The following is a 25,258-nucleotide window of genomic DNA, read 5'->3' as shown; positions in this document are numbered from 1 at the left end:
AATCGATTCTCTTAAAATTTACCCACCCCTACCGTGGAAAGACAGCAGCACGCGATTGGCTAGATGATCACCCATCGGAGCACCAACCACGCGTAATTTTGAATCACTTCAGTGAGACGTGAATTCAATGTGCTGTTGCGGCTGGCTCAACATGCATAAAGTTAACATGAGACTAATGTATACCCTGGCATTACTCTCTTTAGATTTAGACCCAATATCCTAAGGATTTAGTAGTACTGCTTCAAGGAGGCCTTGGGATTGGGATTTACTTCAATCCTAGATTGACCCACACTCTGTCTATCCTAAAAGAAGATTTCATGTATCAGCTGTTCTTCAAAGGTTTGAAGATGTAAGCGATTTTTTCGTGGAATTCTTCCTTAAATTACTTTTCTATTTCTCAAGCAATACTTGAAGGATCCAATACCCAATTTATTTATGAACTCTATCATGCCTAAAAAAAAACAATCCATATTTAAAAATCCCCTTATAAAACACTGTAAGATTAAAGAGAGAAATAAATTAATAAAACACTTGTTATTTTTGTAAAAAATAAAACTTTTTACTAAAATAATATGAAATTTTATTTCTGAGTTTCTTATTAAAAGAAAAAAAAATATATAATAAATCACAATACATTTCTCTATCATACGAACACGCGGCGTGAATTCAAAGATTCAAACCCAAAGCTGAAGAGTAGTAGGTATATTACGACATTTTACATAGATGCATTGAAAAGAGCTCATCCCTGAAGTCGATTTAGCTAAAAATGTAAGAAAAAAGTTTCCATATTTTTCTATTGGTTCATTTACATAGTTTTTTCCACTCATTTTATATTTCAAAAAAAAAAAAAATTAGCTCCTACCAATGAAATATAAACACTTAAAAAAACGCTCTTAAACGTGTTGGTAGGTACAAAATATGTTAAAACTAATTTATAAAAAGTAAACTTGTACATTATAGCACCATGGGATGGAAAATTAATGGTATCGTTCGATTCTTTAGGCTAAAATTCAAAATTCTTAATCTAGGGAATTCAATGTTTTCGGTCCGATTTATATGCCGATACCAAACTTATAACACATCGAGGAGGCAGAGGGAAGCGACAAATTCTAACCCCATGGACCTGAGAGCAAGAAGCTCTATGCTCTTTGCTCTGAACTCTACTCTGTTTTTAGCTCTGAAGATGAACCGTAGAGTGCGTACCAATCTTAAAATAAGAAAGTACTAACAAGAAACAGAAAAGAATAATCATAACCTATGCAGATCAGATCTATAATTTAAACGTTTTCAATAAGGCAATCTGTAAAATCTATTCAACAAGGGAATTTATTGTCAAACTAAAATAGCATTCTACCTTTCCTTTCACGAATGAAGACCAATTTACATCTGACCGACCGACTTATCGACCGATTTCCAATATTTCTTACCCAATCAGAGAAGAGTATTTACCAACTGAGGGCATAGAAAGAGTCCACATATTGTTTCTGGGCGTCCAAAGGGATTTGAACCCTCAATTTTTCCAAAACTGAGACAGGTATCATGCCTATCTCAAGGACACGGAAAGCAAGTAGGGAAGAGTAGGTGTAGGTACTTTCAAAGGCAGAGGAAATAGTCTCTAGAGGAAGATAGGACTGCCTGGAAGGGACTGCCAAGAAACGCCGACCCCATTGAAATAAGAAAAGGCTAGGAAGAAGAAGAAGAAAATGGTCTCCAGGTACATGTCACCTGGAATCACCTCTCTACGAATTTCCCAAAATATAACATCCAAAGCAGGTTACTGCCAATGATAAAATAAATAACTTAAGGGTCTTGTTAGTCTCGTATTCGAGATAGGGTAGCTTACCCATAGACAGTCCGGAGATGAATCGACCCAGTAGGAGCAACCTGACGTCTTGTGCTAGGGCGATCAGTAGCCATCCGATCATGAAGGGTACCGCCCCTAACCGGAGCGTGTTTACCCTCCCTATCCTATCCACTAGGTAGCCAGTAATGAGAGCACCTATGGGTACCACCAACACCACGGCACTGGCTGAAATCAGAGATAATCATTGGTTAATATGAGGTGGTTACAAAAGGTTTATCATGCTTTTTTTTAAGAAGTTTGACAGAGGGAACTGTAACTGCTAGGGTCCTATCGTCCCGAAATCGAAGAGAGAAGGAAGACAGGAGAGGAAAGCCAGCCGTTCCGAGAACGAACATTATCCCATCAGGATAAAATCTGCCCCGGAGTGTTCCACCGCCGTTTTTATTTCGTAGCAATGGAACAATTGCCAATGATAAAATAAATAACTTAAGGGTCTTGTTAGTCTCGTATTCGAGATAGGGTAGCTTACCCATAGACAGTCCGGAGATGAATCGGCCTAGTAGGAGCAACCTGACGTCTTGTGCTAGGGCGATCAGTAGCCATCCGATCATGAAGGGTACCGCCCCTAACCGGAGGGTGTTTACCCTCCCTATCCTATCCACTAGGTAGCCAGTAATGAGAGCACCTATGGGTACCACCAACACTACGGCACTGGCTGAAATCAGAGATAATCATTGGTTAATATGAGGTGGTTACAAAAGGTTTATCATGCTTTTTCTAAAAAAGTTTGACAGAGGGAACTGTAACTGCTAGGGTCCTATCGTCCCGAAATCGAAGAGTGAAGGAAGACAGGATAGGAGGAAAGCCAGCCGTTCCGAGAACGAACATTCCCCCATCAGGATAAAATCCGCCCCGGGCGGGACTCGAACCCGCGGCCTAGCGCTTACAAGGCAGACGCGCCACCGACCAAGCTAACTAGGCTGGCTGGTTTATCATGCTTGAAAGAAAAAGCACAGGTCCTCACAAAGGTAGACTGCGGTTCAGGACGAGCCAAGTGATATTGGCTAGAAAATAGTACCCTATGAGCTGGTATAAAATAAACACGATGGGCGAGAAGAGACACAATACTTCCCATTTAGGTGCTGTGTCAACACGAGAACACCAGAAAGTAACCCGTTGAAATATTTGCAATATCTTGCCCTTGGGATCAATTTAATTTGAAGAAACAATTTTACTGATGAAAACTTGTAATGAAACAATAAATTGAAAAATAACTAGGTTAGCATGTAGGTAAGTACATTTTATGACTATTCTACTTATACTTATAGTATCCTATGAGCTGGTATAAAATAAACGACATTGGAAACTTACCTATCCAGGCTGATTCATCTTTCGTGATGGGGATGTCGGTGTTCTTCTGTTGGAGTTGTGGCACCAGAATGGCGGAATAGCCGACAACAAGGCCGACAGGTAAGTGATAGGAGGCGGCTGAGATACAGGCGATAATCTGCGAAATCACAAATCAGGATTAGGTTAGCCTCCTGTAATCGGGATTATGCAAGTCTCTTAATAGTCTTAATCTAGGTTGGATTAGACTCCTAATCTGACATCTGACCAGTGGCGTAGCGTCCATGTAGGGCGTGTATGGCGGTGTGGCACCAGAATGGCGGAATAGCCGACAACAAGGCCGACAGGTAAGTGATAGGAGGCGGCTGAGATACAGGCGATAATCTGCGAAATTACAAATCAGGATTAGCCTCCTGTAATCAGGATTATGCAAGTCTCTTAATAGTCTTAATCTGGGTTGGATTAGACTCCTAATCTGACATCTGACGGTCAAATTAGGCAACAAAATTGGAATCATTCGGGCTCTAGGCCTCTAGGAGTCTAGGGGACAACAGACAATTGTTCCTCGTGTAACTCGCCGGCGCGGCGTGGGGATAGCACTTTGAAAGCACCAGCTCCCAATGGATTTTACGGGTGATGGTCGATCGACGAGGTGCAGAGGTGAATCTATGTTGTCGAGAATGTCGAGGCAGTGTACGATTTCAGTTGACGTCGATCGACGGCGTCGACTTTAGGAAAATATCCCCACTCAGCAACTGGTTCAAAGAGTAGCTGCAATCATGCAAGAGTACACACAGTCTGGGTAAGTTAAGACTTTGGTAACTGATAACAATTGTAATAAAGTCGGCTATAAGGAAAAATATAGGTACCTGTTAGTCGTACAGAACATTGATTGAAAATATCGGGAATAGTAATAGAATTAGAAAGTAAAAAGGTGAACAGATAGACCAAGGAATATGTGGGTGACAGGCATTAAGTTTGTTAAGTACCATGTTAGCCTTTCTAGGACTGTGAAAAGAGAGGGTTGAAAATAATAAATGAAAGGGAAAAAAATTCGATTCAAGCTTAGCTTAACTCAGTACATAACATCAACCTGAGTTGTAGACTGAATTTTCATCATGGTGACATACTGCCAGAATAATTGACAAATTGTTTAATTACCTAATTTTCTGAGTTTTGTTTTTAATTTTTCGTACATTGACAAATTCTTTAATTACCTAATTTTCTGAGTTTTGTTTTTAATTTTTCGTACCCTTTCATTTCAGAGGTGTCCGACCATTTGGTGTGTCCCTGTTGATTTGTGGGTGGGATAACAAACGTCCCTACCTGTACCAGTGTGATCCATCAGGAGCTTACTTTGCCTGGAAAGCCACCGCAATGGGCAGAAACTATGTCAATGGAAAGACCTTCCTGGAGAAAAGGTGAGTACTAATAACTTGTGAATTATCTAGGGAGAAGCTGAGGGTCCCTAATTTTTGTGGGTATCACATTGCTGAGAGCTTGATTTAGACCTTTACTGATTCTGCTCTTGGCGAAACAGACTTTTAGAATTGATGCTTCAGTGCAACTTGAAGGACATTACATTGTTCATAAATAATTCTGTATGGGTGTCAGTATAAGTTGAGTGTTTCACTGCCGTTTTTATTTCGTAGCAATGAAACAACTGCTACATTAAACGCATGTGGTCTGTGTCGTAGCATGCCCATCGTTTCTGTACACTGAACCCCTATAGGGCTTTTATTTCAATGTATTTCTTATGGGAATCTGATTGTCCTGGAACAGAGCTATAACGTGGTACAACAAAAAGTGGTACAACATGCCAATTTTGGCTGAACAAGGTTGGCAGAGTACAACATGTCATATAAAATATTGCGGCGATGATAGAGCTCATGTACTTATTGAGATTTTTTTTTTTTTTTTCATCCTTTACATGACGATTTACGGATTTTTCTCTTTTTATTTTGTGACTTCTAGATCCCGAGGTAGGTCGATTTGAAAAATTCCGCCACCTAGCTTCAATTGCCTTGAGACTATGCTTAGCACGAACTTAAGAGCCAGCATTTTGTTCATAAATATGGGTGTAAGTCTCAGAGTGGGCTTTTTGTATAAGGAATCTTTAATACAGCTCATGTGCTTATTGAGATTTTTTTTTTCTTTTTTTTCCTTTTCATGACGATTTACGGATATTTCTCTTTTTATTTTGTGACTTCTAGATCCCGAGGTAGGTCGATTTGAAAAATCCCGCCACCTAACGCTTACAAGGCAGACTTTTTGACCTTTGCAAGACACTATTTCACAGTATTGACCTCAGCGTTAGATTTTTGCCAACAATTTACGCCGGAATGTTCGAATAAACCTTGATACAGAACTTTTATTCAAATGCATATGCTCGATTCTGCTCAATGGAATGAGATTTCCCTTACCTCTAGGAACTGCACAGCATAGAAGATGGTAATATAGATGCCCGCCAGTTGTTGCAACGCAAACAGGACGGTGATGACTAGTAATGGTTTGATCCCAGTTGCCATAGTAACCATCTTGATGAGGCGGGCCGACAGACTTTGGTTCTCTTTGGTGGAGTTCATTTTCTTCAGCTCCTGTTCCTTCTCCAAGTCCCGGAGTAGCTTCTCAGCTTTGCCATCCTAGAAGATGATATCAAATGAATCATTATTTGATATCAATTTGATTTCAGGCCACTGGCCTTATTAGGGGCACGGTGAGTCCAGTGGTGGGGGCACGGTTAGTCCAGTGGTAACGCGCTTGCTTGCCATGCAGAAAGTCCCGGGTTCTATTCCCACCATCGCATCGACAAAATTTTGCACTCGTTTTTCGATTGCAAATTTTTCAAGTTGCTTTCTGGTGTTCTCGAGTTGACTAAGCAACACCTAAATTGAAAGTATTGTGTGTCTTATCGCCCATCTAATGAGAGACATACTACGGGATGGGCATTCTACGGCACAGATTTTGACGACTCGATCTTATCGTCCCGAAAGCGAAGACAGAAGAAATACAGGATAGGAGAAAGCCAGCCGTTCCGAGAACGAACTCGGGAAAATGAAGTGGGAACTTGGTTCTTTAATTTTCATCATGGTGACATACTGCCAGAATAATTGACAAATTGTTTAATTACCTAATTTTCTGAGTTTTGTTTTTAATTTTTCGTACCCTTTCATTTCAGAGGTGTCAGACCATTTGGTGTATCCCTGTTGATCTGTGGGTGGGATAACAAACGTCCTTACCTATACCAGTGTGATCCCTCAGGAGCGTACTTTGCCTGGAAAGCCACCGCTATGGGCCGAAACTATGTCAACGGAAAGACCTTCCTGGAGAAAAGGTTAGTACTAATAACTTGTGAATTATTTGTGGCGAAGCTGAGGGTCCCTAATTTTTGTGGGTATCACATTGTTGAGAGCCTCATTGAGACCTTTACTGATTCTGCCTTTTTTTTTTTAAGATGAGTGTTTCACCGCCGTTTTTATTTCGTAGCAATGAAACAACTGCTACATTGGGTAGGTTTAAAACTGAGATCAAAATAGCTTCCGGCCGCCTCCGAGGCTGCTTGAGAGTCTCGCCGGTTATTGGGGACATTGAGGGGGTGTAGGGCCTCGTCTGAAGTGGATCTGAAACAGGACATAAGGAACGGAAGTGGTTAATGAAACGGGGGGACACAAAGAACGGAAAGGGTTAACGTTGGTGTCGATGGTCACTCCTAATTAGCGTTATGCGTCAGCTTCAGCTCCCATGGCGTAGTGGTCACTGCGCTCGCCTTGCACGCGGGAGACCCGGGTTCGATTCCCTGCGGGGTCAAGAAATTTGTATCATGCAAACAATTGATTCCGTGACTGGCTGTTGCGGGGCCCACTCAGCCTCGTGAGGAAAATGAGTAGCTATGACATTTAAATGCGCATAGCGACCGGTGCCGGCATGGTAGGTACACATTAGATTTTAGGATTATTGAGATATTGAGAAAAATCCTACAATGCTGCAGTGAGCACCAAAGTTGTGACATAATAACACAAAGAAACATTAGCGTTATGCCGACCAGTCACGCTCAGAGCGTCTGACAAATCCAACGTGTGTGGCGGAAAAAGCTTCCGATCTAGGTCTATCAGAGCGTCTGAGAGACCGTTCCGACGCTCTCTGACAGACAGCTGTCTGTTAGGCGGTCTAACCGTAAGCAGCCGACGGTTAGACAGAAGGGCTCCACTCCTGGTGGTGCCCTTCCGTTGGTACAGTTCCTTTTAGCAAGCCGGATTAAGGGTAAAACCCCCCTCCCTAAAAACCTTAGCTATACAAAAGGTAACCCAGTGGCGAACCCCTTAAAAAAAAAAAAAAAAAAAAAAAATGGGAAATAAGTATGTAGGTTTCATCAAATGGTCATGAAAATTGAAACTTCTTCGTTTTCGGAAGCAATTTATCCACCCACATACAGGATTGATGTATTTCACCACATCACAAGTTGTAATGATAACAAAGTGTTATGTTATCACTTCCTCATTCCACTATTGTCTAAGTATAGAGTGTGAAGGGAGAGAGATGAAGGGAGGGAGGCGGGTAGAGAGAAACTAGAGAGGGAGAGAGGAGAGGGAGGGGCGGAAAGAGGGAAGGAGAGGTAGAGAGAAGAAGGTGTGAGAGAGGGAGAGAGAGAGAGGAGCTATGGAGGGAGGGAGGCAGAGAGAGAGAGAGGAGGGAGAAACTAGAGGAGAGAGAGAGAGAGAGAGAGAGAGAGAGGTGTACTTCACCTTCTGAAAGTTCAATTTCAATCTCATCGGCCTGAATGTCAGGCTATTTTTGAACGTTCACTTTCATGCTCTAGCTACGAAATAGGACATGATAAGCATGCATTGGAAATAAAATCAATGTACATTGCACTTGCACACATCTATGTACATAATTATGTAGAATATATCGGTGTACATGTACATTACAGATCTATGAAAATATAGGTATAACATCAAAGTAGGCATGTACATTGGGTATTTAAAAAAAAAAAAAAATAGGAGAAAAAAAAAACACCCCCCAAAAAGCCCAAAAATCCCAAAAAAACAAAAAAAAAAAAAAAAAAAAAAAATGCCGGTGGAAACAGCAGGTTGAATACACCAGTTCACAATGAATGACTGAAGGTGGGCAACGTTTCGCGAAGTTGATAGGAGGGAACTGCGACACCTAAGGCCTTATCGTCCCGAAATCGAACAGAGAAGACAAGAGAGAAAGCCAGTCTTTCCAACTACGATTTTTTTATGTTTAGGATAAAATCCGCCTCGGGTGAAGATCGAATTTGCGAACTTGCAGTGAGAAGCCGCTGCCCAGTAGGTTATACAGACCAACAGCCTCCAACTACAAACCAAAATGAGGGGTACTTTCTCTCCGGCACCACCATCAGCTACATGACAGAAGCGCTACCCTCCAAGCTAACTGGACTGGCTGAGGAGGATTTTTGAAACATCCTTTACCTAAACCTAAAAAAGTAAAAATGACTTTTGAAACATGCTATACAAAAAAGATAAATGATATATGGTATAAGCACTTCCATAAATACACCTATTAGAACATGAACTTCACAATATATTGATTAAATTTGACACACATTCACTTTGATTGCTCGAAGCACGTGATGTGGACCTGCATGATCTGTGCGGAGTCTGTATACATATATCTGTCTTTGGGGAGTGCAGATATGTGGAGTGATAATTATTAATGAACTCCATGGAGAGAAAAGGCCCGTGGCGAAACGAGACCTAACCTAAGCTAAGGTGGCCCTTTCAATCTGATTTAAGCACTTGTGTTACAATTACAAGTTACAATGTTCACTCAATCGCTCATCACATACGTATACGAGTTAACGAGTACCTAGGTACATAACATGGGCTAGTCGGCTACAACGGGAGATTGGGAGGGTTTATCAGTTCGCAGCCTCCCACTGTAGCAATCTGTATAGCATGGATGCTACGCACGTATATACCTACATTAGGTGTATTTTTCTTTCGGAAAACTGTCCAATGAAGAATACACCTATATTCTATGACTTGAGAGGTTTGAAAGAGGAAACTGTAACAACGAAGGTCTTATCGTCCTGAAATCGAATTTGGGAGAAAAAGGGCTAAGCCAAGCTGAAATTGTGAAGGTAGAGGTAGCGATTTGAATAAATTGCAGGCAATAAAATACATTCGTCTGTCTTGATAGTTTTGCCTCCTGAAAACAAATTCCTCACTTAATGGCATTCCTCTCCAGACAAGTGGTTCTCAACCTGTGGGGCAGTACCCCTAAACCAATCGCGGGCACTAATATACCCCATGTTGTAGGTTTAAAACTGAGATCAAAATAGCTTCCGGCCGCCTCCGAGGCTGCTTGAGAGTCTCGCCGGTTATTGGGGACATTGAGGGGGTGCAGGGCCTCGTCTGAAGTGGATCTGAAACAGGACACAAGGAACGGAAGGGGTTAATGAAACGGGGGGACACAAAGAACGGAAAGGGCTAATGTTGGTGTCGATGGTCACTTCTAATTAGCGTTATGCGTCAGCTCCCATGGCGTAGTGGTCACTGCGCTCGCCTTGCACGCGGGAGACCCGGGTTGCGAAATTTCACTCAAATACCCTTAAATATTGACTTTAAATAATTAATGTATTTTTATTAGATGAATAAAAATTATTATCCCTTAAAATCCCTAAATCTATTTTGATCCCAGTCAGACCTGAAAAATCCCCGAAAAGGGATAAAAATCCCACTGCGTCGGGATAAGATACAGTAAGAACACTATATAGGGCACCTTACACCGTCAGATGATCTGACGGTCAAATTAGGCAACAAAATTGGCATGAATCGTTCGGGCTCTAGGAATCTAGGGGACAACAGACAATTGTTCCTCGTGTAACTCGCCGGCGCGGCGTAGGGATAGCACTTTGAAAGCACCAGCTCCCAATGGATTTTACGGGTGATGGTCGATCGACGAGGTGAAGAGGTGAATCTATGTTGTCGAGGCAGTGTACGATTTCAGTTGACGTCGATCGACGGCGTCGACTTCGGATAAAATTCCATACCTCGGCTGGGATTGAACCCACGCCCTCCTGTTTACCAGGCGAGCGCCTTGACCACTACACCACCGAGGTATGTACTGTAGACCAGACTCCCAAACTTTAGAGCATCCACTCCCCCCCGGTAGGTATATCACTGTTTCAATATATCAATATCAAAATATTTATTTTTGAATATCAATATCAATATCAAAAACTCCCCCCCCCCTAGATAAAATCCGGGATACGACCCTGCTACTGATGTGATTTAGATACCGTCCAAGACTTACCTGGGGTAAAACAGTGGAGTAGCCTACTTCTTCCGTAGGTTTAAAACCCACAAAATTTCCCCCAAAAAAAAAAAAAAAAAAAAAAAAAAACTGCATAGCATGTCTTGTCTGAATTCATTATCATTCATCTCAAACTACTCGTTTCCAATTAAATTCTGCTAAATTAATCAATTAATCATAATATGAGACTGCTTTATCTTACCATCATTCTTGACCTATGAGGACCTCCAACTAATAATTTGTAACTAAGACCGGAGTTTCATAAATGAATTTGTGTGTTATCTATAAAAGAATACAGTAGAACCTCGATTATTTCAACTTCTATTATTTCAACCCCAAAATCAGTTCAAAATACGGTATTTATTAACCATTTTGTTCTTTTGTATCTTAATTTTTGCCCCTTTTTCATTGTACCTAATGTTTTATACGGGATTTCAATTATTTCAACTACCCTTCGATCCCAATTAGTTGAAATAATCGAGGTTCTACTGTATTCGCTTATCATTGTAAAATTACCTACTTAATAGGTATGTGGAACAAAATTTTTACTTTTTTTTTACCGACCGATCCGGAATCCGCATTCGATTCAATAATCTGGATCCTTTGGATTCGCTTTTATTTTTAGATGTTGTTTTCTCTTACAAAGAGATTTTTTTACTGCTCTCTTTGGAATCCCCATCTTTAAAAATCTACATCTACTGGGGGGCACGTTCAGAAACCCCGTGAAATTTCCGTAGATTTTCTTCAAAACATAAACAATGTGCAAATAAAAAGCGGAAAACTAAGTGCATGAATACCTACATGATTGAGGTTGGTGATTTGCACTTATAATATGTAGGTAAGTACTACCTGCTCGGGTTACGTAGGTTCAATGTCCCATATAATCATTATACCTACCTACATTAGCTCATACACTATACCTACAGCATTATGTACATATATAGGTTAGGTATAACGTATGATATAGGTACATACCTAAATAGATTTTGTACCTACTTAGGTATACATAGGTAGTTTTTGTACCTACGTCATAAGGACACTTTGAAATCAGCAGGTCGGAATTTTTAGGAAACGCAAGTAGGTAAGTAAGACAATCGATTTCTTATCAGAGGTCAGAATATAAACGTGATAAGGATTGCGTTCCTATGTTAATGTACTGTACATAGGTAGTTATGTTAATGTAGGTTTTCCTATTGTGAATTCAAGAGAAAGTTTTAGATAACACTTCAGTCGTTATTTTAGGACCGGTTTTAGCGTCACCTATGTTAAGCTACGCCGAGCAAGGCCAATAAATGGATGGTCATTACATGAAAGTAAAATCAAATCAAGAATGATAATAAACTGAATATTAAACAAATTAGGTAGGTACATATATGTAGGTACTGATTTTCTCTAATCACGATCGAATAAACTACGGGCTAAAAAATTCCCGGAGGGACGGACCCAGCTTGTTTTTATTCCATATCGCTCGACGGCCGCCGACTATGTGTGGACACGGCTTAACATCCGGTATCAATGGAGCAGTTGCAGTTGGGTAAAAATTCTGAATAAAAGGTCGATTCCTACGTAAAAAGTTGTGAAAAATCCAAATCTGAAGTCAAAACTCCGAAAAAGTAACTTTAAAAGGTCGAAAATTCAATTTTTAATTGCCGTTCTAATTAAAGAGTTCAAAGAGTTGTGACGTCAGACTTAATGTCAAAATGCGCAGAAACGCTTGCGCACAAACAAACGAAGCGGGAGTCATGAATTATGACGTCATCGCCTACGGGAGCATATGTCGTGACGTCAAACTTTACGATTTATCGGTATTTTTAAATCGATTTATCTCTGTATCTAGAAGTCGTAGAAGAAAAAGAAAAATTCCGTTGGTCCTCATTTTTCCTGCTCTATGACTTTGAAACATCACACAAGTAAGCGCAACTGATCTATTACGTAGGTAGGTACATAGGTACTAACCTATTACGTTAATTCCTACGTATTTTAAGTTCCATTCAATAGCCTTTAGCGGTGATACCTAGGTACTACGGTAAGTGGGAGGTATTATTTAAATTTATTTTTAAACGTGCCTAATTCTTATTTATTTACGTAATGCACAGACCTACTCTACGTACGCAAATCTCCAATATCGATAGCGTGCGTAGCTTCTAGCTACTTTTGTAGTAAAAACTTCGTGCAAATTCCAACACTAGCTCTTAAAAATCACGAAAATGAGCAACGAAAAATTCAAGCAAGCCAAAAGGAAAGAATCAAGCAAAGAAATTCGCACGGGGCAGACATTGGAGTAAGATTTATGGCTAGGTCGATCCAAACGTAGGCGCCAATCATTATTGTAATCTTAAATCATTTTACCTACATGGAAACTAAATTGCTGAATGGATTCATTTTTCACCGTGACAGATTTATCGCCAATGAACTGGTTTGATAATCAAGATTGAATGAAAATGGAAACGAGTAGGAGTTAGGAATTTCAGAATTAGGAGATAAGAAGTATTAGAATTAGAGGTATTAGATTAGAATTGGAAGTATTAGAATTAGAGGTATGTATTAGATTTAACAGGTGGGAGGTTGGCGCTAAACTTGACGTTCAGAAAGTTTGATTTAAACCAGGGGTTGGCAACATTTTCAAGGCGCGGGCGCAATCTGCCCAGAAAAAAATCTGAGGGGCGATCAATTCTATTTTAAGCTTGTATGTATAATAAGTAGCAGGATGCAAAAAAGAGATAAAACAACTGGGTACTAAAACTGACAACTGGTCAGAAAACAGTGGTTGGTTGGAAGGGCTCACAGAAGTGAGAATGCTAATACGTACCACGCGGCGGGAATCGAACCCGCGGCCTAGCGCTTACAAGGCAGACGCACTACCAACTAAGCTAACTAGGCTGGCTGAAATCATTTTTAATCAGTAATGCAGAATTGTGTTATCCACAAAAAGTTGATTGAACCCCGATTCTACTTTATGGTAGGAGTAGGTAACTACTACCTACGTTTTGTGTATATTATTTTCGCCGGTGGAAACAGCAGGTTGAATACACCAGTTCACAATGAATGACTGAAGGTGGGCAACGTTTCGCGAAGTTGATAGGAGGGAACTGTAACTGCTAAGGTCTCATCGTCCCGAAAGAGAACAGAGAAGATAGGGTAGGAGAAAGCCAGTTGTTCCGAGAACGAACCATATCTGTTTAGGATAAAATCCGCCCCGGCCCCCCGGTCAATCTAATCTGCGAACTAGCGCCTACATGACAGAAGCGCTAAAACCCTCCATTCCTCCAAGTTAACTGGACTGGCTGGGGAGAATTTTTGAAACATCCTTTACCTAAACCTATACATAAATAACTTTTGAAACATGCTATACAAAAAGATAAATGATATATGGTATGAGCACTTCCATAAATACACCTATTAGAACATGAACTTCACAATATATTGATTAAATTTGACACACATTCCGTTTGATTGCTTGAAGCACGTGATATGGACCTGCATGATCTGTGCGGAGTCTGTATACATATTATATATCTGTATGCAGTACTGTGGAGTCTGTATACATAATATATGTATATCTTTGGGGAGTGCAGATATGTGGGGTGATAATTAATGAACTCCATGGAGAGAAAAAGCTCGTGGCGAAACGAGACCTAACCTAAGCTAAGCTGGCCCTTTCAATCTGATTTAAGCACTTGTGTTACAAGTTATAATGTTCACTCAATCGCTCATCATAATTATACGAGTACCTAGGTTACATAATATGGGCTAGTGGGCTACAATGGAAGAATGGGAGGGTTTATCAGTTCGCAGCCTCCCACTGTAGCAATCTGTATAGCATGGATGCTACCCACGTACCTACATTAGGTGTATTTTTCTTTCGGGAAACTGTCCAAGGAAGAATACACCTATATTCTATGACTTGAGAGGTTTGAAAGAGGAAACTGTAACAACGGAGGTCTTATCGTCCTGAAATCGAAAGGAGGAGGTCAGGACAGGGGAAAGCCAGCCGTTCCGAGAACAAACCTTAGTTCTATTCTGTTTAGGATAAAGTCCGCCCCACCCGGGCAGGAAACGAATCCGCGACTTCGCGCTTACAAGGTAGGCGCGCTATCTTTCAAGTTAATTAGGCTGGCTCATTTTTTTATATATATATATACATACCTATATGATTTCCTCATTTGGGAGGAAAAGGGCTAAGCCAAGCTGAAATTGTGAAGGTAGAGGTAGCGATTTGAATAAATTGCAGGCAATAAAATACATTCGTCTGTCTTGATAGTTTTGCCTCCTGAAAACAAATTCCTCACTTAATGGCATAGCTCTGCGGACAAGTGGTTCTCAACCTGTGGGGCAGTACCCCTAAACCAATCGCGGGCACTATATAATAATATACCCCATGTTGATCATTACCCTTATCAAGGATAACAGCCGGCCTAGTTAGCTTGGGAAGGTAGCGCACCTACCTCGTAAGAGCTAGGTCGCGGGTTCGATCCCTGTCCGGAGCGAACTTCATTTGCGATAAATTTTATAGCTTTCTTTAGACGTGAACCACCAGATCCAAAGTTCTCCGCGCTAACCACTACACCACCGTCATAGACCAGGTTATACCAACCTTACTGCCTCAGTACTGAGATTAATCAGGTTGATGTGACCTGGATAATGTTCGATATAAAGCTCAGAGGTGTAAACCACATGGAAAAAAATAATAAGTAGGTAGTATGTTATGTACCTACGTATCACGGAGCTTGACAACAGAACCTAAACCTATACCCGAAGGTATATCGAGATTTCATTATAAGTACATATATATATGTACCTACTTACATAGTAGGTACGTAGATGCAAAAATTCAATAAGGTACCCCATACTAGCGAAAAACTTTTTCAAGATGCAAATTGCATTTCATTATGTACGGATATTACACCTAAAATAACCGTGGTCCACTGTTATCTGTAACATGAATCATGTCAGTTTTGTCATGATTCATGAACATAAATATGTTATATACATAATTACCTAGTTATATTATCTCCCTATTGTGTGCATGATAATGAAAAATTGGTACCTATCAGCAAAATTTGCGACCAGTCTAGTCCTCTCTCTGTACTAACGATGACCTTGATATTTGGCGTAGGGACTGTTAGGTCCCCGAATTCCTCAGTTCTGATAAGGAGCCTCTGTTATATAGTTGTGGTCGGTATCGCACGAAGCTTGCATTCTGGCGATCCTGGGTTCAATTCCCGGCAGAAGGGGAGTTCATTTTACCTATTCCTTAGAATGGTCTTACTTCCCTACTGATATTTGGATATGGCCTGATATGACCTTGGTCTGTAAAGAATCGTCCCCATTAAAAAGATGTGTGCACCAGTGGCGTAGCGTGTATGTATATGGCGTGTATGGCGGCCATACAACTCAAAAGTTCACTCTAATGCCCATAAATATTAATGGCATGTACCTACTGTGATGGGACTTGGTAGACCTGTGCATGAGCCCTACAAGGCCCTACACTTGAATTTAGACCACGCTACGCCACTGGTTGGCACAAATAGTCGACCGGCCGGCGGCCGTCGATCGACAAGGTGAATCTATGTTGTCGAGGCAGTGTGGACGGTTCAGTCGACGTCCGGCCGGTCGACTATGTGTGGACACACCTTAATACTTCGTCAATTTGTCTTTTTTTTACGCTTCTACCTTTTACTCGTAAATGATATTTTTGTAACTGCCCCATTCAGTGTTTGGACATTCTCTGTTCTCTGATTTTTCGCCTCTTAAACACGTACAGAATACAGAATTAATAGCCGTCAGTTTGTGAATAGACAAGCGACTGTGATAATTACGATGATGATAAGTTGCTGTAGTCAAGTCAAACCTATTAGTTGTAATGGTTTCAGTTTCAGTTGTTATTTTAATTTCAGCTTGTGCATAAATTAGCATGAGGAAAAAAAAATCTGGTGTGAACATCACACGACTTTCCTTATCCTAATAGATTATGCTTATTTGAGTGTTCTTTCACATTAACTTCTACCATCTCTCTATAACTGTATAGTCGGTATAGCTGAAAATTTTTTTTTTTTTTTAATAACAACAGTTCAATTAACATTTTCTTTTTTTCCAACATCCGATCTTTCGTCTTCATAGTTTTTGATATGCGTAAATACCTCTTCTTCTTCCTAGCCTTTGTCTATTTAAATAGGATCGGCGTGTAAGTACCTACCTAATGGTATGTTGGTTGTGTCTATTCCAGCAGCAGCAATAGTAAATCCAACAGCTCTGGCAGTAGTAATAGCAGTAGGAATGGGTGGAGAGTGTTGGACACAGAGACAAGTGAACGAGAGACAGAGGAGGAGGAGGAGGAGGAGAAGGGAGAGATGAAAGTACAAACATCGGGAATGCAATGGCATGTAGTTCCCGTTGTGACACCCCCGTAAGTATATCCTAACACAACCTGGCTGGCCTTTAGGGGGTGAGCTATTTATTTCTAACGAAAGTCACAAGTTTGGGTCGGGGTTGTGTTTTTTGGGTCACTTGTACAATAGAGGATATCAAGGCATTTGCAGCAATGCCAGCTTAAGTAGTCTTCTGCAGATTATGACGATGGGTCAGCTCCCTGGTTAGGGGGTCACTGCGCTCGCCTTGCACGCGGGAGACCCGGGTTCGATTCCCGGCGGGGTCAAGAAATTTGTATCATCCAAATGAGGATTTTAGGATTATTGAGGTATTGGGAAAATCCTACAATGCTGCAGTGAGCACCAAAGTTGTGATATAATAATAATAAAGTTTTGACATAAAAACCCAAAGAAACTGCATTTTCATTTTTTTTTTTTTTTTTTACAAAACTCATTTGTTTCCCCCTTGGTTGCGTAGTGATCAAGGTGCTCGTTTAGTCTAGCTAGTACATGAGGCGGGGGTTCAATCCCAGCCGAGGCATGGAATCTTATCTTTTGCGAATTTGACCAAATTACAATGGAGCTAGCCTAGGTAGCTTGGAGGGTAGCGCCTCTGCTTTGTAAGCGTTAGGTCGCGGGTTCGATTCTCGCCTGGGGTGGATTTTATCCTACACAGGTAAGGTTCGTTCTCGGAACGGCTGCCTTTCTTCTATCCTGTTCTTCTCTCTTTGATTTTGGGACGATGAAACCTCAGCAGTTACAATTCCCTCTATCAAACCTCTTGAAATGAAAAATATCTTTGTTATTTCATTTCAAGATGTTATTTTTACAACTAAGGTTAATTTACAAAATATCTTTTTCATTTTCAGTTCAAACAAGTCCAAGTCCTCCTCATCAGGCGGAGGCGGTGCGTCGGTTTCCACCTCGTTCGACACGATCGCCACCAGTGTGTCCCCGGCTTGTTTCCCCTCCACCCCCTCCCCCTCCTCTACTTGTTCTACCGGGAGCTCCTATTTCACATCCAGTCTGTCATCGGCTGGCACCGGGGGAAGTCGATTGAATGCGCCAGGTGCTACCCCGACCAATGGGGGAAGTAAAGTGAACGGTGGAGGTGCGGGAGTGAGTGAATATTTGAACCGACGGACTCTGAGCGGGAATAACTCGTATGGTGAGATTTAATTTATTAATTTTCCACACTCGGTCCGCCTCTGTGAAGAATTGAAGATCAAGACGGGCTTCACATTTCGTGTCTTACATAATGATAGCAATCACCACTAGAAATGAATAAATATTTACATCTATTATCTGCGAGCCCAAAAACACTCCAAACCATAGCCAAAGTCTATTATTTTCGGGTCCATGAGGTATTACGTTCAAATGTTGACGCGAAATGATCGAATACCGATAGCGCGGAAGAGATAACGCTCAATCGCTACTCACTTCAGAAATCTCGAAATGAGAAGAAAAAAATTGAGAAACCATTTCAAAATTCATCAAAGTTCGAACTTCATCGTGGGTAATTTGGTGTCCGCCAGGCTATTACCATAGCGACCGGTGCCAGCATGGTAGGTAAACATTGGTTGTTAGGATTATTGAGATACTTATTGGGAAAAATCCTACAATGCTGCAGTGGGCACCAAAGTTGTGACATAATAACACAAATTGCATTTACATTTTTTTTATTAAGTTTCCATTCTTAATTTTCAAACTCTCAGAACATAATAAATGAATTATAAATGGCACACCCATCCGTATAAGATAACCAGAGCTTATTGTGCCACGGATGGGGAGTTCATTTATAATATTTATGTAATTTAAATTTCATTCTTCTCTTTAAAAATATTATAAATTCTTTAAGGTTAGCAAAAATTGTAGCTGTAGCCCTTTTTTCTTCTTTTATGAGAGCCAGCCTTTTTAAAGGGGATTTTAACCGTCGTATGTATGAAAGCCAAAGTTAAATTTTAGTTTCACTTAAGACGAAAAATGTTGCCAATTTCATGTCATTTCTTAACTGGCTGGATTTCATGAAATTTGGCAAGATTTTCATTTCAAGTTAAACTAAAGAAAGTTTATCTTTAGACTTCATACATACGACGGAACGTCATTGTATAACTACTAAGGTTGTTTAATGAGAGAGGTTTTAGCCTCCATTTGTTGAGAAGCTACTTGCCTCCTCATATTAACCTCACCCAGCCTGAGTGGGTCTGGGAAAAGCCAGCACGCGATTGCCCAGATGATCATCTCTCCGGATACCAACCATGCGTAACGTTGCTTAACATAAGTGATCCTATGGGAACTGGTGCATTCAATGTGGTTATTGCTACTGGTTTGAACTCAATCTTAGAATCAGGTTTGCCTTTGAAAGACCCAACAATATGTATGTAGTCATGTATGGTAGTAATTTCAACGAATTTAATTTAATTTTAATGGAAGATCTTCATTTACAACTTTACACGTAAATACAGGAGATCAGTTTACATTGTGAATAAAAAAAGGAAAAATACATTAAAAAAGTTGGTTAAATCAAATATTTGTTTTACAAACGAATTTTTGTTTCAGGCTCCAACAGTGTGACATCGTGGGGTGATGAACCCAGCACCCTGGTACAGCAGTCGAGTAGTCAACCGCAGAACAATAGTAAATTCCCCCGCTATAATGCAGGAGGGGGAGATAGAGAGGAAGAAGATGAGGACATGGATCGTGGCAGAGTGAGTGACTTTTATTTTCTTCAATATTTAAGTACATCTCTTAAGCAAACTCCGTGGCCGAGTGGGTATCACACTAGGCTTGCACGCAGGAGGTCCCGGGTTCGATTCCCGGTGGGGCCGAGGTTTTTTTCGACTCTGTGCTTGGAGTTCGGGGTGCACTCAGCCTCGTCGGGTAGCGACCAGTGGCGGCATTACCAGTGTAAAAAAAATATAGGTATATCAGAAATAGTACAGGAGGCTCTTAGTAATGCTGTGATATCAAAAAAAAAAAAAAAAAAAAAAAAAAAAAAAAAAAAAAAAAAAAAAACAACAACTTTACCAACAATAATAACAAAATAATCATAAACAACCATCATTTACCATGACTATAAATAGAGTAACAACAACAACATCCTGAAAGACAACAATAACAACAAAGACAACTTATCAACTTACCCAACACCGGTGGACCAAATATTATATCGAACCTCTCTGAACGGCGCGCGGCGGTAACACGACCCTAAAAAAATGAAAGAAGTGGACTTAAATTATTTTATTACAAGCAAATCTCCTGTAACTTGGTTAGAAGTCATAGATTTAACAAATATTACCTCACGGGAAGCCGTGAGTTGCGAAACGATAAAGAAATTGGGTTACCCTATTCTGGAATCGTCAATTATTAAGGGTAGATAGTTTAGAGAATACGTAACTCTAAATCTGTTGCCCCAGCATATTGAAACAGAACCCTAAAACTAAATGTATATGGAAACATAATACATTCTAAGATAAGCAAAAATACTTTGTTTCTCTCATATATGAATTTAGTACTAAAATAAACACCACTTCGACTCTCGAAGAGTGTAACATACCATTTCAAACAACAAACATGCACCAATACAGACAGTAGACCTTACTGGGGAAGCATTAGTGGTAGGTGTAATGGAAAATGAGAAAGACCGGCGCTTGTGTGTTGTCAATCGGGACGTTCATGGTAACAAAGGACGCATTTTGTGTTGCTATGGAAACGAGAAAGGACGCGTTTTGTGTTGTCATGGTAACCAGAGAGAACGCTATCGGTTGTCATGGAAACAGGAAAGGACGCGTTTTGTGTTGCTATGGAAACGAGAAAGGACGCGTTTTGTGTTGTCATGGTAACCAGAGAGAACGCTATCGGTTGTCATGGAAACAGGAAAGGACGCATTTTGTGTTGTCATGGTAGCAAGAAAGGGCGCGTTTTGTGTTGTCATGATAACTAGAAAGAACACATTTTGTGTTTTTTGTCATGGTAACCAGAGCGAACGCTATCGGTTGTCATAGAAATAGGAAATGACGCATTTTGTGTTGTCATGGTAACAAGAAAAGACGCGTTTTGTGTTGTCATGGTAGCAAGAAAGGACGCATTTTGTGTTGTCATGGAAACTTGAAAGGACGCGTTTTGTGTTGTTATGGTAACAGGAAAGGACGCATTTTCTATTGTTGTAATAACTTGGAGAGATGTACCTAAGCAAATACCCATTATGTTGAAAATTGGTGATGTCGAAGTAGAAATTCTAACATAAATGAAATAAATATTAGTGAACGATGATAAAATGGCAGGGATTTCACCTAGTATCTTTTCCGTCTCAGTGATTGATTAGGTACCTTTCAATTGAAAATCCATCATGATTACTTATTTGTAATTTGTTATTAGTAACTAACAAGTTATTTTTTACCTGATGAAAAAAAAAAGGGGCTCTTTAAAAATTTTTTAAAAAAAAAAAAAAAAAAAAAAAAAAAAAAAAAAAAAAAAAAAAAAAAATGTGAAGAAGCTCTCAGCTTCACCACAAATAAATCATGATTTAAGTATATCTCTTTGTTTCATAAAAATAATAGAATCTTACATAATACAATATATGTAAATCAAAATCCAAGACAAAGTTATACGACCCCTTGTCTAAATCTCAATGCATAAGAGATTTGATAGAGGGAATTTTAACTGCTAAGGTCTTATCCCTTGTTAAAGAAATAGCAAAGCTTGAGTGCGAAGGGCATCCACTTATAAAAATTTAGATACTGAAGATTGGTTCAATGTCCTCTAACGAACATTATTTTATTAAATTTCAGGTGAAGAAAGTAAAATCCCAGCACAATGGCGGCGGCAAGTTCTCCAACTATTATAAACCAGGTGGCCACAACCCATTCAACTATCAACAGAACAACAATAACAACAGAAAGTCCTACAACAACAATGATAAATACCATTACTACAACAAATACAATAACAATAATAACAACCATTTCAACAACAAACATCGGCACCAATACAGACATAGACCTTACTGGGGAAGACATTAGGTGTCAGGTGTAATGGAAATGAGAAAGACCGCGTTTTGTGTTGTCATGGACGTCATGGTAACAAAGGACGCATTTTGTGTTGCTATGGAAACGAGAAAGGACGCGTTTTGTGTTGTCATGGTAACCAGAGAGAACGCTATCGGTTGTCATGGAAACAGGAAAGGACGCGTTTTGTGTTGCTATGGAAACGAGAAAGGACGCGTTTTGTGATGTCATAGTAACCAGAGAGAACGCTATCGGTTGTCATGGAAACAGGAAAGGACGCATTTTGTGTTGTCATGGTAGCAAGAAAGGGCGCGTTTTGTGTTGTCATGATAACTAGAAAGAACACATTTTGTGTTTTTTGTCATGGTAACCAGAGCGAACGCTATCGGTTGTCATAGAAATAGGAAATGACGCATTTTGTGTTGTCATGGTAAAAATTTCTATTTACAAGAGGGGGAAAAGAATGACAATTTTCAATTTCTCTACATTACAAAGACATTCGATTAAAATAAAGTAGGTAGGTAGTTAAAATATTGAAAAAGAAGGAGAGAGATAAGATAGGTATTGATGACTAGGGCCACACTATAGAGATCCTGATTAATCCTTAATCCGTTAATCCAGTTGGATCAAGCAAGCTGATTGACTGATCTTAATCCAAAGTTTAAAATTAGCTCATCAGATGGCATAATCCAATTAAAACAAAGTTTTATCTCGAAATATGGTCCTAATCAGAAATACAACGTTCCTGATGCAGACTTGATATCTCTCTCTTTCCTCATGACAGATTCCAGACAGTTTATACGCTTTTCCCGGAATGAAATTCCATGACTTTTCCAGAAGATTTCCATGAGTTTCCAGAAAATTATGGGGGCGGAGGTACTTAAAAATCAGTAAAATTACCTCTTCATTTAAATAAAATATGCAGAACGTCAAGGAATATGAGGGGGAATGCGCCGCAGGCCGTTTTTCGGAAAACCTTGATATTTAATTTAAATATTTTTAATTTTTGACCGAAAAGACGCGTTTTGTGTTGTCATGGTAGCAAGAAAGGACGCATTTTGTGTTGTCATGGAAACTTGAAAGGACGCGTTTTGTGTTGTCATGGTAACAGGAAAGGACGCATTTTCTATTGTTGTAATAACTTGGAGAGATGTACCTAAGCAAATACCTACCTATTATGTTGAAAATTGGTGATGTTGAAGTAGAAATTCTAACATAAATGAAATAAATGTTAGTGAACGATAAAATGGCAGGGATTTCACCTAGTATCTTTTCCGTCTCCTCAGTGATTGATTAGGTACCTTTCAATTGAAAATCCATCATAATTACTTATTTGTAATTTGTTATTAGTAACTAACAAGTTATTTTTTTACCTGATGACCAGGTATAGGTAGATAGGTAACTGTGCAATACTTGCAGCCCTGAGTCCACAGTCTATAATTCTTCTTATTATATTGTTGGAATTTCTCGCGAAAAGACGATTCCAAGTTACAAAATGAGAAATTTATTGAATGAAACAAATCTCGTACGTATCTGATAATTTTGGTGAATGTGATCGTTGATTGTTTTTATTTTTGAATCGAACACAATTTACGAGAATTTGTTCAGTAAAAATGTAAATGATTCAAATGAGACTGCTGGGGTCTCAGGGCGTAAAGTTTCAAATTGTACCCATGTACGAGTGTTCAAAACGATTTCCAGTGTAATCATATTTAGATGCTTTTGTCTTCGTCCAAAATGGTTAAATTTATTAAACTCTACTTGATTAGGGTGTACAGCTACAGCTAAAGATTCTAAACTAGCATTGTTATTGTTATTCTATCCAATGCCTTTTCGTATTTTCTTCTGCTTATTTTATTATTTTTTCCTTCTTTTTTGTGTTTCTTCTTTCTTTTTTGTGTTTCTTCTCTATTCTTCTATGTACAGCATTTTTTGGCGTATGTTTTTCCATTGTATTCACACACTGTCGTACATGTATTTATTTTTCGTTTGTAGTCTAAAATATTGTAAGTGTATGTTTTTTTAGAGAGATTTGTAAATAATAATTATTGTTGTATATAATTTTTTTCCCCCCAATTGAATAACCATGTTGATTTACTGCACTGTGTAGGGTACTAAGGTAAGAATGAGTTTTAGTTTTTTTTTTTTATTTTATTTTATTTTGTATAAGAATGAGTTTTAACCATTATTAAGACATATGCTACCAGCTTGGTGACTCTTCCAGGATTTCTTGTTTTAGGTGACAGTCTTTTTTTTAAGCAAGGTTTTTTATTTATAACAAATGTTAAAAGTATTCTTTACCAAATAAGCAAGACCTTGTTTAGACTGCGGGAGTAAATGGACCTATCAGTCTCATTCTGGCAGTATAAACAGGGTCTATTCTATTATCTAATCTATTCCCCTTGGCACGGTAGTCAGTCACCTATCCACTTACATGCAGCGCTCGGCGTTGCTTAACTTGATCGTTCTACTGTGAACGCATCAGATAGGTAACTGTGCAATACTTGCAGCCCTGAGTCCACAGTCTATAATTCTTCTTATTATATTGTTGGAATTTCTCGCGAAAAGACGTTTCCAAGTTACAATATGAGAAATTTATCGAATGAAACAAATCTCGTACGTATCTGATAATTTTGGTGAACACAATTTACGAAAATTTGTTCAGTAAAAATGTAAATGATCCAAATGAGACTGGAGTCTCAGGGCGTAAAGTTTCAAATTATACCCATGTACGAGTGTTCAAAATGATTTCCAGGGGAATCATATTTGGATGCTTTTGTCTTCGTCCAAAATGGTTCAATTTATTAAACTCCACTTGATTAGGGTGTACAGCTACAGCTAAAGATTCTAAACTAGCGTTTTTATTGTTATTCTATCCAATGCCTTTTCGTATTTTTTTCTGCTTATTTTATTATTTTTTCCTTCCAGCTCTACTGGCAGTAGTAATAGCAGTAGGAATGGGTGGAGAGTGTTGGACACAGAGACAAGTGAACGAGAGACAGAGGAGGAGGAGAAGAAGGGAGAGATCAAAGTACAAACATCGGGAATGCAATGGCATGTAGTTCCCGTGGTGACACCCCCGTAAGTATATCCTAACACAACCTGGCTGGCCATTAGGGGTGAGCTATTCATTTCTCGTTTTTTTTTTAAGCAAGGTTTTTTATTTATAAAAAAATGTTAAAAGTGTTCTTTACCAAATAGGCAAGACCTTGTTTAGACTGCGGGAGTAAATGGACCTTTCAGTCTCATTCTGGCAGTATAAACAGGATCTATTTTATTCTCTAATCTATTCCCCTTGGCACGGTAATCAGTCACCTATCCACTTACATTCAGCGCTCGGCGTTGCTTAACATAAGCGTTCTATTGTGAAGGCATAATGTAAAACTATTTGTAACTAATCCAGGTATTTTTGAAACTCTGAATATATTGTTAAC

General features: G+C 39.5%; 2 protein-coding genes and 2 long non-coding RNA genes across 4 annotated transcripts; 3 read left to right on the top strand and 1 right to left on the bottom strand.

Annotated features, from left to right (window-relative positions):
• Positions 1 to 2,357: 2,357 nt before the first annotated feature.
• On the bottom strand, positions 2,358 to 3,340 carry LOC103512443. Its single transcript, XR_003392403.1, has 2 exons — positions 3,176 to 3,340; positions 2,358 to 2,519 (listed from the first exon to the last, which is right to left on the bottom strand). It is a non-coding gene; the product is annotated as an uncharacterized LOC103512443 (long non-coding RNA).
• Positions 3,341 to 3,872: 532 nt separating this feature from the next.
• LOC113468765 (proteasome subunit alpha type-2-like) lies at positions 3,873 to 9,418 on the top strand. The gene is made up of 3 exons (XM_026825910.1): positions 3,873 to 3,953; positions 6,330 to 6,485; positions 9,388 to 9,418. Exons 1-3 carry the CDS (start codon positions 3,931 to 3,933, stop codon positions 9,416 to 9,418), a joined length of 210 nt encoding a protein of 69 aa, XP_026681711.1. The 5' UTR covers positions 3,873 to 3,930.
• A 7,248-nt stretch (positions 9,419 to 16,666) lies between these two features.
• On the top strand, positions 16,667 to 22,175 carry LOC103512442 (probable serine/threonine-protein kinase clkA). Its single transcript, XM_026825913.1, has 4 exons — positions 16,667 to 16,856; positions 17,688 to 17,986; positions 19,378 to 19,526; positions 21,609 to 22,175. The coding sequence occupies exons 1-4, from the start codon at positions 16,801 to 16,803 to the stop codon at positions 21,837 to 21,839; spliced, it is 735 nt and encodes a 244-aa protein (XP_026681714.1). The 5' UTR covers positions 16,667 to 16,800; the 3' UTR covers positions 21,840 to 22,175.
• Positions 22,176 to 22,842: 667 nt separating this feature from the next.
• On the top strand, positions 22,843 to 24,702 carry LOC113468766. Its single transcript, XR_003392402.1, has 2 exons — positions 22,843 to 23,222; positions 24,314 to 24,702. It is a non-coding gene; the product is annotated as an uncharacterized LOC113468766 (long non-coding RNA).
• The last annotated feature ends 556 nt before the right edge of the window (positions 24,703 to 25,258 follow it).

Source organism: Diaphorina citri, unplaced genomic scaffold (assembly GCF_000475195.1).
Source record: "Diaphorina citri unplaced genomic scaffold, Diaci psyllid genome assembly version 1.1 scaffold838, whole genome shotgun sequence".
NCBI classification, from domain to species: domain Eukaryota; kingdom Metazoa; phylum Arthropoda; class Insecta; order Hemiptera; family Psyllidae; genus Diaphorina; species Diaphorina citri.
This window is presented reverse-complemented; position numbering and strand designations above follow the sequence as displayed.

Excerpts from the sequence above, each read along its gene's own strand:
- LOC103512442 (XM_026825913.1), top strand. The coding sequence starts at position 16,801 with ATGAAAGTACAAACATCGGGAATGCAATGGCATGTAGTTCCCGTTGTG. Across the intron at positions 16,857-17,687 it reads GTTCCCGTTGTGACACCCCC|TTCAAACAAGTCCAAGTCCT; the intron begins GTAAGTATATCC and ends TTTCATTTTCAG. Across the intron at positions 17,987-19,377 it reads GAGCGGGAATAACTCGTATG|GCTCCAACAGTGTGACATCG; the intron begins GTGAGATTTAAT and ends TTTTTGTTTCAG.
- LOC113468765 (XM_026825910.1), top strand. The coding sequence starts at position 3,931 with ATGCAAGAGTACACACAGTCTGG. Across the intron at positions 3,954-6,329 it reads CAAGAGTACACACAGTCTGG|AGGTGTCAGACCATTTGGTG; the intron begins GTAAGTTAAGAC and ends CTTTCATTTCAG. Across the intron at positions 6,486-9,387 it reads AAGACCTTCCTGGAGAAAAG|TGGTTCTCAACCTGTGGGGC; the intron begins GTTAGTACTAAT and ends TCTCCAGACAAG.